General features: G+C 54.3%; 2 protein-coding genes across 2 annotated transcripts in view; one reads left to right on the top strand and one right to left on the bottom strand.

Moving 5' to 3' along the window:
• Positions 1-311, bottom strand: part of PKMYT1 (protein kinase, membrane associated tyrosine/threonine 1) — a 20782-nt gene extending 20471 nt beyond the window's left edge. Inside the window, exon 1 of the mRNA XM_089664805.1 lies at positions 268-311. The gene's annotated coding sequence lies outside the window, so the exon portion shown is untranslated. The remainder of the gene's footprint in view (positions 1-267) is intronic.
• A 242-nt stretch (positions 312-553) lies between these two features.
• Positions 554-11118, top strand: ELOB (elongin B). The gene is made up of 4 exons (XM_089664807.1): positions 554-664; positions 10277-10411; positions 10491-10599; positions 10670-11118. The coding sequence occupies exons 1-4, from the start codon at positions 662-664 to the stop codon at positions 10780-10782; spliced, it is 360 nt and encodes a 119-aa protein (XP_089520933.1). The 5' UTR covers positions 554-661; the 3' UTR covers positions 10783-11118.
• Positions 11119-14441: the final 3323 nt, after the last annotated feature.

Below are 14441 nucleotides of genomic sequence, written 5' to 3'. Positions count from 1 at the left end.
GCGGGGGGGGGGGGCAGTGGTGACAATTGGCGGTGAGGTCGGCGGGGGGGGGGGGGCAGTGGTGACAATTGGCGGTGAGGGCGGGGGGGGCAGTGGTGACAAATGGCGGTGAGGGCGGGGGGGGGGGGGGCAGTGGTGACAAATGGCGGTGAGGGCGGGGGGGGGGCAGTGGTGACAAATGGCGGTAAGGTAGGCGGGGGGGCGTATTGATCCCAGTGATCGATTATTGATGGGCTCAGTATGTGGAGGTGATTGGGGGGAACTCACCATGGGGACCCGGCTCTGTCACTTCCAATGTCTTCGGTGTCCCCCCTGTACGGTTTCCCCCTCTCCCGGTATCGCGCGCTGTCTGGTTGTTCCTCACTTCCGGTTTCTCTGAGGTAAATTTGGCGCCAAAAGCCTCCCCCAGTTGCATCGTTGAGGAAGATCAGCGGCGTCCGTCCCCGCCCACCCTGTCCCTATGGAGACGCTACCCGGTCGCCCCGCCCCTCCTCGCACAGGTGTAGGTCCCGGAAGTGGGAGGTCTTGGCGGAAGGAGCCACACACAAGATGGCGGTGAGCTGGGGGCGGGGCGCTGCGCGGTGCATGCCGGGAGGGAGGTCGCAGTGCGGACACAGCGCAGGAGGCTGACGGGTGGTGAGGCCGCTGTACCACCGCCGGGATGGTGAGAGACCCTACCGGGTGTACCGAGACCCGCAGTGCCGGGCACAGGGGCCCCCCCGGGGGGAGGGGCCACCACAAACACCGAGACTATCGAGATATCCTCCCCCGCCAACCACAACATGGCGGACCGAGCGGGGGAGGGGGACCGGGCCGCTGTGTTTATGTAGAAGGGGGCTGTCCGGGGGATACCGAGCGGGGGGAGGGGGAGAGAGGGGGGCACCTCATACCGAACCCCCCCTCCGTACCCGCCAACCACAAGATGGCGCCACAGGATGGTTACCGGGGAGACCGGCCTTCACTTCCGGGGGGGAGGAATTCGATTGGCTGCTGGGAGGGCAGTCCATATGTGTGGGTGGGAGGAGCAGGGGGCGGAGTGACAACTGTCCAGGGGCCTAGTAGGCGTGGCAAAGGTGAGGAATAGTGGGAGGGGCTTATGGTGATTGTAACTGTTATAACAAATGTGAGACTTTCCTGCTGTGATGTACAGGGCAGCCCTTCCCCCTGCCGATCCTGGCCCCTCCCCCTGGCTTCTGCGCCCCTATAGGAAACCGCCACCTATCCTGGGACACCTGTGTGCAGTCCAGCCCTGCCCCCGCTCCAATGGCTGCCCTCCCTACAGGCCGCGCTGCCACTTCATCTGACTGCGCTGATCCCAGGACCGTGCGAAGGCTGGGGATTGGCCCCGTCCGTACTGTGCGATCTCTGTGACCAATCACATGCACACAATGGTTTCCATTCATTCTGTACTATTGTGGTGAGCTCTGTGATTGGTTACAACAATCACATGGTGCAGGCCGGTCCAATCACGGCCATCGCACGGTGCAGGCCGGTCCAATCACGGCCATCACACTTTACAGGCCGGTCCAATCGCGGCCATCGCAGGATACGGGCCGGTCCAATCGCGGCCATCGCAGGATACGGGCCGGTCCAATCGCGGCCATCGCAGGATACGGGCCGGTCCAATCGCGGCCATCGCAGGATACGGGCCGGTCCAATCGCAGCCATCGCAGGATACGGGCCGGTCCAATCGCGGCCATCGCAGGATACGGGCCGGTCCAATCGCGGCCATCGCAGGATACGGGCCGGTCCAATCGCGGCCATCGCAGGATACGGGCCGGTCCAATCGCGGCCATCGCAGGATACGGGCCGGTCCAATCGCGGCCATCGCACAGCGCAGTAGTGGGGTTGAAGCTGTCGGCCCCCATTTCCCTTTCACATCAGAGCGATCCGATTGGCTGGTTAGCGTTGGTGAGGACCCGGCTGCTTCTGGAACCATAGTCCCGGATTTTCAGCAAAGGCGCGAAGCACGACACATTTTGGACACAATTTATGAAGAAATGTGTTTGCAGAATTTTATAACCGAAACAAAGAAAATGAGTTTTTTGTTTTAATAATACTTTCAGTCTTTTCTTTATTTAGCAAAAACTTTTGGGGGGCCAAAATTGGGTGGGGGGGGGGAGGGGGCGTTATTGAAGTGGTTAAACCTTGAGCCATGTGGCAGGGTCGGGTGTATGTGACGGAGAGGGGGTCGGGTGTATGTCACGGAGAGAGCGCCGGGGTCGGGTGTATGTAACGGAGAGGGGGTCGGGTGTATGTAACGGAGAGAGCGCCGGGGTCGGGTGTATGTAACGGAGAGAGCGCCGGGGTCGGGTGTATGTAACGGAGAGGGGGTCGGGTGTATGTAACGGAGAGGGGGTCGGGTGTATGTAACGGAGAGAGCGAGGGGGTCGGGTGTATGTAACGGAGAGGGGGTCGGGTGTATGTAACGGAGAGAGCGAGGGGGTCGGGTGTATGTAACGGAGAGAGCGCCGGGGTCGGGTGTATGTAACGGAGAGGGGGTCGGGGGTGTGTAACGTAGAGTGTGTCGGGGGTGTAACGTACAGGGTGAGGGGCTTGGTCTGCAGGGGGGGGTGGCGTAGAGCGGGCCGGGTGGGTGTGACGCACAGTGTGCGGGGGGTGAGGTGGCGTAGAGCTGGACGGGTGGGTGTGACGCACAGTGTGCGGGGGGTGAGGTGGCGTAGAGCGGGACGGGTGGGTGTGGCGTACAGTGTGCAGGGGGGTGAGGTGGCGTACAGTGTGCAGGGGGGTGAGGTGGCGCACAGTGTGCGGGGGGTGAGGTGGCGTAGAGCTGGACGGGTGGGTGTGACGCACAGTGTGCGGGGGGTGAGGTGGCGTAGAGCGGGACGGGTGGGTGTGGCGTACAGTGTGCAGGGGGGTGAGGTGGCGTACAGTGTGCAGGGGGGTGAGGTGGCGCACAGTGTGCGGGGGGTGAGGTGGCGTAGAGCTGGACGGGTGGGTGTGACGCACAGTGTGCGGGGGGTGAGGTGGCGTAGAGCGGGACGGGTGGGTGTGACGCACAGTGTGCGCGGGGGGTGAGGTGGCGCACAGTGTGCGGGGGGTGAGGTGGCGTAGAGCTGGACGGGTGGGTGTGACGCACAGTGTGCGGGGGGTGAGGTGGCGTAGAGCGGGACGGGTGGGTGTGGCGCACAGTGTGCGGGGGGTGAGGTGGCGTAGAGCGGGACGGGTGGGTGTGACGCACAGTGTGCGGGGGGTGAGGTGGCGTAGAGCGGGACGGGTGGGTGTGACACACAGTGTGCGGGGGGTGAGGTGGCGTAGAGCTGGACGGGTGGGTGTGGCGCACAGTGTGCGGGGGGTGAGGTGGCGTAGAGCGGGACGGGTGGGTGTGACGCACAGTGTGCGGGGGGTGAGGTGGCGTAGAGCGGGACGGGTGGGTGTGGCGCACAGTGTGCGGGGGGTGAGGTGGCGTAGAGCGGGACGGGTGGGTGTGTCGCACAGTGTGCGGGGGCCGGGGGTGTGTACTGTGCAGGGCGTGGGGTTCAGATCTTTGGAGGTCATACCTGGAACCTGCTGGACTGGATGTTTGGAATGTGACCTTCAACCTCTGGGCTGTCCCTGTCCAGACCTGAGTGTCCTGTTGGTCATGGAACTCTCCAGGTCTGCAGCCATAATGGTCACCCACTGGGCATGCTCTGCATTCAGCCTGGAGGAAGCTTCTCCCAGCTGCTGCTCCTCGGTCCTCATAGAGCCGCCCCTCTGCTATGGGTGACCTCGGCCCATACTCCTCTCACAGTTCTGGGTCCTCATAGAGCGGCCCCTCTGCTATGGGTGACCTCGGCCCATACTCCTCTCACAGTTCTGGGTCCTCATAGAGCGGTTCCTCTGCTATGGGTGACCTCGGCCCATACTCCTCTCACAGTTCTGGGTCCTCATAGAGCGGCCCCTCTGCTATGGGTGACCTCGGCCCATACTCCTCTCACAGTTCTGGGTCCTCATAGAGAGGCCCCTCTGCTATGGGTGACCTCGGCCCTTACTCCTCTCACAGTTCTGGGTCCTCATAGAGCGGCCCCTCTGCTATGGGTGACCTCGGCCCATACTCCTCTCACAGTTCTGGGTCCTCATAGAGCGGCCCCTCTGCTATGGGTGACCTCGGCCCATACTCCTCTCACAGTTCTGGGTCCTCATAGAGCGGCCCCTCTGCTATGGGTGACCTCGGCCCTTACTCCTCTCACAGTTCTGGGTCCTCATAGAGCCGCCCCTCTGCTATGGGTGACCTCGGCCCATACTCCTCTCACAGTTCTGGGTCCTCATAGAGCGGCCCCTCTGCTATGGGTGACCTCGGCCCATACTCCTCTCACAGTTCTGGGTCCTCATAGAGCGGCCCCTCTGCTATGGGTGACCTCGGCCCATACTCCTCTCACAGTTCTGGGTCCTCATAGAGCGGCCCCTCTGCTATGGGTGACCTCGGCCCATACTCCTCTCACAGTTCTGGGTCCTCATAGAGCGGCCCCTCTGCTATGGGTGACCTCGGCCCATACTCCTCTCACAGTTCTGGGTCCTCATAGAGCGGCCCCTCTGCTATGGGTGACCTCGGCCCATACTCCTCTCACAGTTCTGGGTCCTCATAGAGCGGCCCCTCTGCTATGGGTGACCTCGGCCCATACTCCTCTCACAGTTCTGGGTCCTCATAGAGCGGCCCCTCTGCTATGGGTGACCTCGGCCCATACTCCTCTCACAGTTCTGGGGACATCTACTGCGTGTCCACAGAAGTAACCAGCACCTGTCCTCTGGAACCCCATTGCTGCTGCATTCTCATCCTTGGACTCCTTGGTTCTGTCAGGTAGTACTTGGTCCTCATCCCCTTCCTCCGGAACCTCCACGTCCTTTCCGGACTACTAGACCATGGGGGAGATTTACTAAACCTGGAGCACACAGAGTGGTGCAGTTCTGCACAGAAGCCAATCAGCTTTCGGGTTTTGTCCGTTTCATTGAACAAGCTGAGGTTAGAAGCTGATTGGCTCCCATGCACAACTGCACCAGATTCTGAGTGCTCCAGTTTTAGTACATCTCCCCCCATGTGTGCCCAACTCCCTGCACACATTGATCACGGAGCCTCAGCACGCTCCGTCGTCACCTCCTGCAGAGTCGATCTCTGACCTCATTCGATCATGCCAGACCATTGTCACCATTTCTGGTCCAAGCAGTCTGAGGGGATCCGGTTTGGGCACTGCAGTCTCCTGCCATTACCGAGGATCACCATGCTGTTCCAGGCTCTGGGATTTGGAAGGTCTTTACAGGTGTAGGACCCTACAGCTACACCCACTATTGGAGGTATTCCTCTGTACAGACTGAAGGGCCCTCCGCCCCACCTCAGACTGGACCAAAAAAGTTCCTTTTGAGAGGGAAATTTAGACTGATCTCAGTCTGTACTGCCATTGCTCCTCAAAGTGCTTGGCTTCGGCCTGGCTCACTCTCCTGGCAATCCTTACTGTGGTGGGCTCGGCCATCCCCCTACAGAGTAAGTTGGCTTTAGGCTTCCTTGCAGTCAGCACCCTTCTGATAGGCCTGACTGCTGTAAGATTCAACCGGATTGGGTCTCGTCAGACTCCATGGTTGGTGATCATATGCCTCCAGTGGGTATGGTAGTTCAGTTTAATACGCTACCAAACACCAAAACTCAATATATTGCAGCTTACCAGATGTGGTGGCTGCATTTGTTTTCTCCTCAAGGCTTTTTCCCTGGTGATCCTGCCACACATGCCACCACTCAGAGCCACCATGTAGGTGTTGCAGTACTTTCATCTCTGGGAGGGACTAGGAGACTTCTGTACATCAGGATGAATTCCACCAACCCTAAACTGGACGATGCCAAGGATGTTCGCTCCATTTGGATGCCCCTTTTAGATGGTTGTTGCTTAGGAACCAGGTGTTCCTCCTAGCGTCCAAGAGGAGAAACGTGTGCACCTCAGATCATTCCAATGGATGGAGAATCTTGTCGGACAACCCTGTGTCTCTGTGGATTGCCATCAGGTGGAGCACCCTAGTCCTCTGCTACAGGACTCCTCTGCAGATGGAGATGTTTGTCCAGAGGACTTTGTGGAACCTCTTCATTGGGGGATTGGGCCACCATACATGGCTGACCAACACCGTCCTGGGTGAGGCTTACAAGTTGCCTTCCTTGATCCTGTTCTCCTTCATAGTATATGATTAGGATTCCAGGTCCTTCCTTCACTGCTGTCTTTGTGGGATGTGGCAATGTCCAGAAGTCAGGAGCCTCCGAAAACCAACAGCTGTGGTTAAGGGGTAGGTAGGTCTTGCTGCACCTTTCCCTGCAGGTCCCAGGGTCACCAAGGAGTATTGGAGTATTTCTCTTGTGCCATCCTCTGTGTCACTTGGTGATCCCCGTCTCGAGCTCTGGCCCGGCTGCCTTTTTTTCTGACTTCCCTTGTAGAGGAATCTGTCTTTTTCCTCTTTGATGTATGGACTTGGAGGAATCGATCCATTGCGTTCTCCAGTAGGTTCAGGGGCCCCGTACTACACCGTACATTATTCTTAGATTTTATTTTTACACTTTTTATTAGCAAGTTTGGATGTCTGGCTAAGCAACTTCCCTTTAGATCAGTGGTTCTTAACCTTGTTGGAGGTACTGAACCCCACCAGTTTCATATGCGCATTCACCGAACCCTTCTTAATTGGAAAAATAAAATATGATTTTTAAAATTCAAAACATAGGTATATATTTATACATAGGTGCACAAAATGAACAAAACCGTTAAGAACAAAACCATTAAAACATGATTTTCACACAAAAACAAAAACATAATAATGAATATTTACTGCACGAATCATATGAGTCGGGTGTGGGTCTTCACCTCTGCCGAACCCGCGAGACTGACTCACCGAACCCCTGGGGTTCGATCGAACCCAGGTTAAGAACCACTGTTTTATAGTAATTCATCCCCCCTATAGTAATTCATCCCCCCTATAGTAATTCATCCCCCCTATAGTAATTCATCCCCCCCTATAGTAATTCATCCCCCCCTATAGTAATTCATCCCCCCCTATAGTAATTCATCCCCCATATAGTAATTCATCCCCCATATAGCAATTCATCCCCCATATAGCAATTCATCCCCCATATAGCAATTCATCCCCCCTATAGTAATTCACCCCCCATATAGTAATTCATCCCCCATATAGTAATTCATCCCCCATATAGTAATTCATCCCCCATATAGTAATTCATCCCCCATATAGTAATTCATCCCCCATATAGTAATTCATCCCCCATATAGTAATTCATCCCCCATATAGCAATTCATCCCCCATATAGCAATTCATCCCCCATATAGCAATTCATCCCCCATATAGCAATTCATCCCCCATATAGTAATTCATCCCCCATATAGTAATTCATCCCCCATATAGTAATTCATCCCCCATATAGTAATTCATCCCCCCTATAGTAATTCATCCCCCCTATAGTAATTCATCCCCCCTATAGTAATTCATCCCCCCTATAGTAATTCATCCCCCCTATAGTAATTCATCCCCCATATAGTAATTCATCCCCCATATAGTAATTCATCCCCCATATAGTAATTCATCCCCCATATAGTAATTCATCCCCCATATAGTAGTAGTAAGTAAGTAGCAAGTAGTAAGCCAAGTCCCCCCCCCCCCCCCCCCCGTGTCAATTCACTTACCTTTGCTCCGCGCGTTCCTCTCGCTGTATTCCCGCGCCGTTCCGGTCTTCAGGGCGGACTGTGAGAGGAGCCTAGCTCCCCTCACATTCGTCACGCTGCCCCGCCTACACACATCCTGACAGCCAATCACTGGCTATCAGGATGTGAGTGGCAGCGAGACTGGCCAATCATTGCATTTGAGCGCGCTGCCCTGGCTGTTTTTTTTTTTTTTGGATCACGCTGCAGAGTCCCTGCCGCCCGAGAGGAGGGAGGGGAGCGGGCGCCCGGCACACAAGAGCCGCGGCTTGCCGACCGTTGCGTGACCACCTGCAGCCAATGATGGACAAGCGGGGCATGTCATCACGAATCATGAGTCGGGTGTGGGTCTTCACCTCCGCCGAACCTGCGAGACTGACTCACCGAACCCCTGGGGTTCGATCGAACCCAAGTTAAGAACCACTGCTTTAGAGTATAACTAAAGGCAAAACTTTATTTTTCGTTTTGGGTGGAGTGGAGATTGATTAGAACCCCTGTCAGGTTTCATTGTTGTCTGTGACCCCATTAGGGACATCCCCCCCCCCCCCTCTCTATTTGTCCTGTTTACAATTATCGCTGAAAGTGAATGTAATGGAAAACCCCAAATTTTAGGTTGTCACAAGAAAAGTAATAGAGAGGAAATCTTCCAATGGGGACACTGGTTCTGGTGACCTGGGGGCCCCCAAGGAATTCCCTGAATTTGGTCACTTCCTGTTTTGGTTATCAGACAGAAGTGTAAATGTTCCCAATGGGACGCTGATGGCAAAAAAAAAATAAACCTGATGGGTTGTATCTCTCCCTTGCTCCATCCAAAATGAAAGGCAAGGTTTTTCTAGAGTCTTACTTTAATCACAAAGGCTCTAAGAAGCAGAGATGGCGGGGCCTACCCATGCGGACAGGTTGGTTCTTCGCCCATGCGGACAGGTTGGTTCTTCGCCCATGCGGACAGGTTGGTTCTTCGCCCATGCGGACAGGTTGGTTCTTCGCCCATGCGGACAGGTTGGTTCTTCGCCCATGCGGACAGGTTGGTTCTTCGCCCATGCGGACAGGTTGGTTCTTCGCCCATGCGGACAGGTTGGTTCTTCGCCCATGCGGACAGGTTGGTTCTTCGCCCATGCGGACAGGTTGGTTCTTCGCCCATGCGGACAGGTTGGTTCTTCGCCCATGCGGACAGGTTGGTTCTTCACCCATTCTTTGTCTTCGGTTTGCCTTAACCCGTTCCTCCCTGTGGATTGTGCCCACTGTTGGACAACTTGGTGTGGTCAACAGAGCCAGTCTCTTCTGTGCGGAGTCAGTACTCTCTGGCGGTGACCTCCATTCTGGTGTGAAGCATCAGGTTGATCTTTCTTGCTCTCCCCTTGACTATGTTGGCAGGTTCACCTTTCAGGTAGGACACCGTGTAGATATTTGCCGGCACACCACAGATCTTCATGTTGAGTCCAAGCAGTATTTCATGGAAGTATGATCGCATCAGACGAGAGTGCAACGTTTCAGAGTCACGCAGGACCTCTTCATCAGGCGTGCTTGACAAAGGGACTCAAACAAGGACCCTACCCAAACTCAGCCGCTGTACATTAGAATGCGTGGTGAAGATTGGTGCACAAGCCGGGACATCCAACTCCCCATATAATGATTCCGAAGCAGAAAGACGCTGGCATCCTGGCGTGCTCTTCTGGGTACTCTTTATTGGCCACGTGACATGAATACAGTAATGCTATGAGGAAGGCCGGAAAGCTGAAACGCGTTAGTTTTCTACTGTATTCATGTAACCAGAAGAGCAGCATCTCAATGCTTGACAAAGGGATCCTGCGTGACTCCGAAATGTTGCACTCTCGTTTGTGATGTCATCATACTGGAATACAAAAAACATTTAGACTTGAAGGTCCATGGTGTGTCGGCAAAGATCTACAGTGTCGGGCATGGTCCAGTCTCCAGCTGGTGGTTGCTGCAGCACCCAGTATCCTAGAGCCTGTTCCAGGAGCTCGTGTGGTGGGAGTATGGGCGGCTGCCTTTCACCACGGGGGAGTGCGGGCGGCTGCCTTTTCACGGGGGGGGGGGGGGCGTGGGCGGCTGCCTTTCACGAGGGAGTGCGGGCGGCTGCCTTTCACATAGGAGGTTTCCTCTCAAGTCCTTCAGCTGTGGATCCTGGGTCGCAGCCCATGGTGTGTGGTTTTTGTTTTTTCCTGTGTTTCCCCTCCTAGTTGGTCTGGTACTCTGTAAATTCCTGTGTCCCTCAGGGATTGAGAAGAAAATTTTTAGATTTTTGTACCAAAACCTCCATTTCTTGGAGTCCATTGTGGGACTCCGGTCCCTTCCCTCTGTGTTTCTGTTCATGCACTTGGTACTACCTTAACATAAAACTGAAGCATGCTGGGTGGAGGAGGGGTATACTGCGGGATGGTTTAGGATTTTTCTGTTTACCAGGGTTCAGCCTCCTGTAGGAAGTAATATAACCCATCGGTATCTGAATTCGTGACTCCTAGAAATGGATTTTCCGGCACATGTATATAAATCTCCATATTGCGGAGTGCTTGATCTCCTGTCCACTGTCCATCCCCCATCATCTCTGTATTTCGCCTCTCCTTTCTCGGCAGGATGTGTTTTTGATGATCCGTCGTGGCAAGACCACAATCTTCACCGACGCCAAGGAGAACACCACCGTGTACGAGCTGAAGAGGATCGTGGAAGGAATCTTAAAGCGAGCTCCTGAAGACCAGAGATTGTACAAGGTGGGGGATGGTCCTCCTCAGCCTCTTCCTGGCTCTGATGGCATCTCCAACGTTCTCACCTGACTCTCCTCTCTTACAGGACGACCAGCTCCTAGATGATAATAAAAGTCTGGGCGACTGTGGCTTCACCAGTCAGACCGCGCGGCCCCAGGCTCCAGCCACAGTTGGATTAGCTTTCCGCTGCTCGGGTGAGTAGAGCTCCTCGGATGTGAAAATGTTCTGCAGCGACTCCAGCCTAACCTCTGTCTCTGCTTCCAGGTGACTCCTTCGAGCCTCTCCGAATAGAGCCCTTCTCCAGCCCGCCCGAGCTTCCCGATGTCATGAAACCGCAGGAGACGAGTGGCAGCGCTAATGAACAGGCCGTGCAGTGAATTTTGGGAGTTCTGTGCTGGCCCCTCCTATCCCCCACATATCCCCGCCCTGTCGGATGAGACCACACTTTCTGCTTAGCAATGTTTGGGGTTCCCTCCGACCAGCCAAGGGGTTCACACATCCCCTCCTTCCCCTTTCCCATCCAACCCCCATGCTTCTCCTCTATTCCCCCTCCCACTCATTCACCATGACCCCACCCACCAGAAAGGCTTCTGTCCCCTCCATGTCACGTTCCTGGCTGCACTCTCTCTATTGTGTTTTTGGGGTTCGGGTTGGTCTTGTATTGGTTTTGTTTTATTTTATTTTTTAAACACAATAAATTTTGTTTGCCTGTCTCTTGTGGTGATTGGAGGATTCTTTCTGTGTATTATGTTCCAGCCCATTGACAATTCGGGGAAATAATGACCAAAGGGGGTGTTGGATGGAAGTGGGGGGCCATGCCACATGGGTGCAACTGATTGGAGTAATAGATGAATGAGAGGGGTAGGGGGCCAGTCCTGCCACCCAAGGGACACCTGAATGGAGTGTTGATGGGGGCATTCCTTCTGCCACCCAAGGGACAGCTGAATGAAGTGGGGGGAGGGGTATAGCCCTTCTGCCACCCAAGGGACAGCTTTTAATGGAGTGGTGGGTGGATAGAGGGCAGTTCATCTGTCCCCTGGGGGACAACTGAATGAAGGGGGGGGGGCTCTCTGATGGTTTTGTGGTAATAGCTCAGGGATTGGGTTAAAGGTGCAGTATGGATTGGCACTGCAGGGACTGGGGTAATGGTGCGGTGGGGGGAATGGCGTTGGGGTATTGGTGCGGCGGGGGGGAATGGCGTTGGGGTAATGGTGCGGTGGGGGGGATTGGCGTTGGGGTAATGGTGCGGTGGGGGGAATGGCATTGGGGTATTGGTGCGGCGGGGGGGAATGGCGTTGGGGTAATGGTGCGGTGGGGGGGATTGGCATTGGGGTAATGGTGCGGGGGGGGATTGGCATTGGGGTAATGGTGCGGTGGGGGGGGATTGGCGTTGAGGTAATGGTGCGGTGGGGGGGATGGCATGGAGACGCTCGCTATTGGTCTACATTAGGGCTGTGCTCTCTCTGTGAGGGTTCAGGATCATTTTTATCTGTCTAACACTTCTGTGTAGCTGTGGCCCTGGAGGGCCCCATCCTATATTTCTTTACATAGTTGTATGCTTACACCCCCATCATAAAAATAATAAATGCCATTCATACTCGGTCACTATGGGATTCATTTTCTGTATTCTGTAGAAAAACCTGGTTGATCCTACTGTTCTGTCTCCCCCTCCTGTCCATGTCCCCAGTGCAGTTGGGGATATTGCAGAGCAGTGTTGGCAGCTGCTGCACATGCTCAGTTTTCGGTGAGTGTCTATGCTGAGCGTTTCCTCCTCCATGCCCACAAAGCAGCTATATACAATGAGGGTGGGATATTATGTCTTGATTGTCGGAGGATTCACCTCCGTCTTATTTTAAGACCCTGCCTATGACTGGCAGGAATCTGCCCACACCATGTTATTGTTAAAAAACAGATTTGGTTTCAAATATTTGTATGACAATTTAAAGCTGTTTGATATTATTTTCACTCTGTACCATGAGGGTTTTTTTTTTTTCTTTTTCATTTGGAATGTGTGACCAACAGCAGAGGACTACAAGCTCCTGCTTAGGTTCCCTGCAGACAGGCTGGGAGAGAGCCGGGTCATGTGATCGCTGTACAGCCAGGAGAATAAAAGCTACTTAGATTTTTTTTATGTTTCCGGAGTCACAACTTGCACTGATTGCACTGTCTAGACAGGCTCTTGTATACCCTGAAGCCAATGGGGGGCGGAGACTGGACATGAAGGACGGAGACTGGGCATGAAGGATGGAGACTGGGCATGCAGGGCGGAGACTGGACATGAAGGACGGAGACTGGGCATGAAGGATGGAGACTGGGCATGCAGGGCGGAGACTGGGCATGCAGGACGGAGACTGGGCATGCAGGACGGAGACTGGACATGCAGGACGGAGACTGGGCATGCAGGACGGAGACTGGGCATGAAGGGCGGAGACTGGGCATGCAGGGCGGAGACTGGACATGAAGGACGGAGACTGGGCATGAAGGGCGGAGACTGGGCATGCAGGGCGGAGACTGGGCATGAAGGACGGAGACTGGGCATGCAGGGCGGAGACTGGACATGAAGGGCGGAGACTGGGCATGAAGGACGGAGACTGGGCATGAAGGACGGAGACTGGGCATGAAGGACAGGTTGCTTCGTGGGTGGCACAATACCCCATTGAATTGAACAGCCTGGGTCTTCTAGCAGAGATGCTTCCATGGACACATTACTTATATTTATAGTTCTCCCAGTTGGGGGAAACGTTTGATTTGGGCACCAGCCCAGAAATCCTGGAAGAGCCTGTGAATGTCAGATTCTGGGACCACATGGTGCTGTTCTTTCAATGTCAGGATTGGGGAGCTCTGTGTGTGAGTGTAGTGAGGTTGCTGTGACTGCCACTCAGATTATGATGCATTCCAAACCCCCTACTTCCACCAGTGTTACGAAACGTCAAAGGACTCCCCTCTTTCACTTACAGCGCAAGGTAAGCATGCTTTGCATCATGGGAGGATTGGGTCTTTCTGGTTTGGAGGGTTCAGCAATGACAAGCAAAGCTGAAGCAGGTGGACCACACCCCAAAATCCGGAGACGTACAGTCCTACAACCAGCATGCCTCGGTCTTTTGCTAGTGTCCTTGAAGAATGGATGTCTTTTCAGCTCTGCCCCGTAAAAGACTAACCTATTCTGCTAGGACCCTTTTTTTTTACTCTTCAATTAAACATTCTCTACATCTCTCCTTCAGCTGGTCTGTCTGACTGCAGCTATCTGCTGAGGCTGTCTTCAGCCTGACTTCAGGAGCACCACATCTAGACCCTGCTAGACTGGATGTTGAGAGGAAATCTTGGAAGTGACCTTCAAACACTGGGTTCCACATAGGGCACCTTTCAGATTCCAATCTAGTAAAATGTTACCCACAAAGTACTTCTCTGATTCTTCTCTGATTCAGAGCCACTCGAACCTCATTGACTATCAACTGTTCCCGTTTCACGGGTACCCCTGGCCTTGCCTATTACAGTGAACCAAATGCGATATCTCCTGCGCTCCGGGACCCAGACTGCTGGTAAGTAGATGGAATCAGACTCCAAAAAAGCAAGGAGGGGACCACCGAAATAGTTAAGGTCGTGCAGCTCCACACCAAGGCTGGGGAAGCCCAAACAGAACTGTGAGGAAGAACAAAAAAGAAAAAAGAAGCGCACCAACCTTGCGCATTACCTCAGTAACCAAAATTTATTAAATAAAAGAATGGTACTCACAAACAGCGAATAAAAACAGGCATGTCAGTCCTCAAAGGGACTTTAAAGGCAAGATGCAAATGCGAATCCCATCATGGAGGAAGCCACTCAGTACAGCTGATGCGTTTCGAAGGACAAGCCTTCTTCCTCAAAGTACTTCTCTGATTCAGAGCCACTCGAACCTCATTGACTATCAACTGTTCCCGTTTCACGGGTACCCCTGGCCTTGCCTATTACAGTACTGGGGCTGTTATAGCACGTCTACTGATGCTGCCGATGCCTGCAGTCTGGAATCTTGGTGCCCACTGCTCTTGGGAATCTTCCT

This window comes from Staurois parvus, unplaced genomic scaffold (genome assembly GCF_062004578.1).
Source record: "Staurois parvus isolate SC_StPar_1 unplaced genomic scaffold, SC_StPar_1.0 ptg002048l, whole genome shotgun sequence".
NCBI classification, from domain to species: Eukaryota; Metazoa; Chordata; class Amphibia; order Anura; family Ranidae; genus Staurois; species Staurois parvus.
Note: the sequence above shows the minus strand (reverse complement) of the source record. Positions and strands in the feature narration are given on the sequence as shown.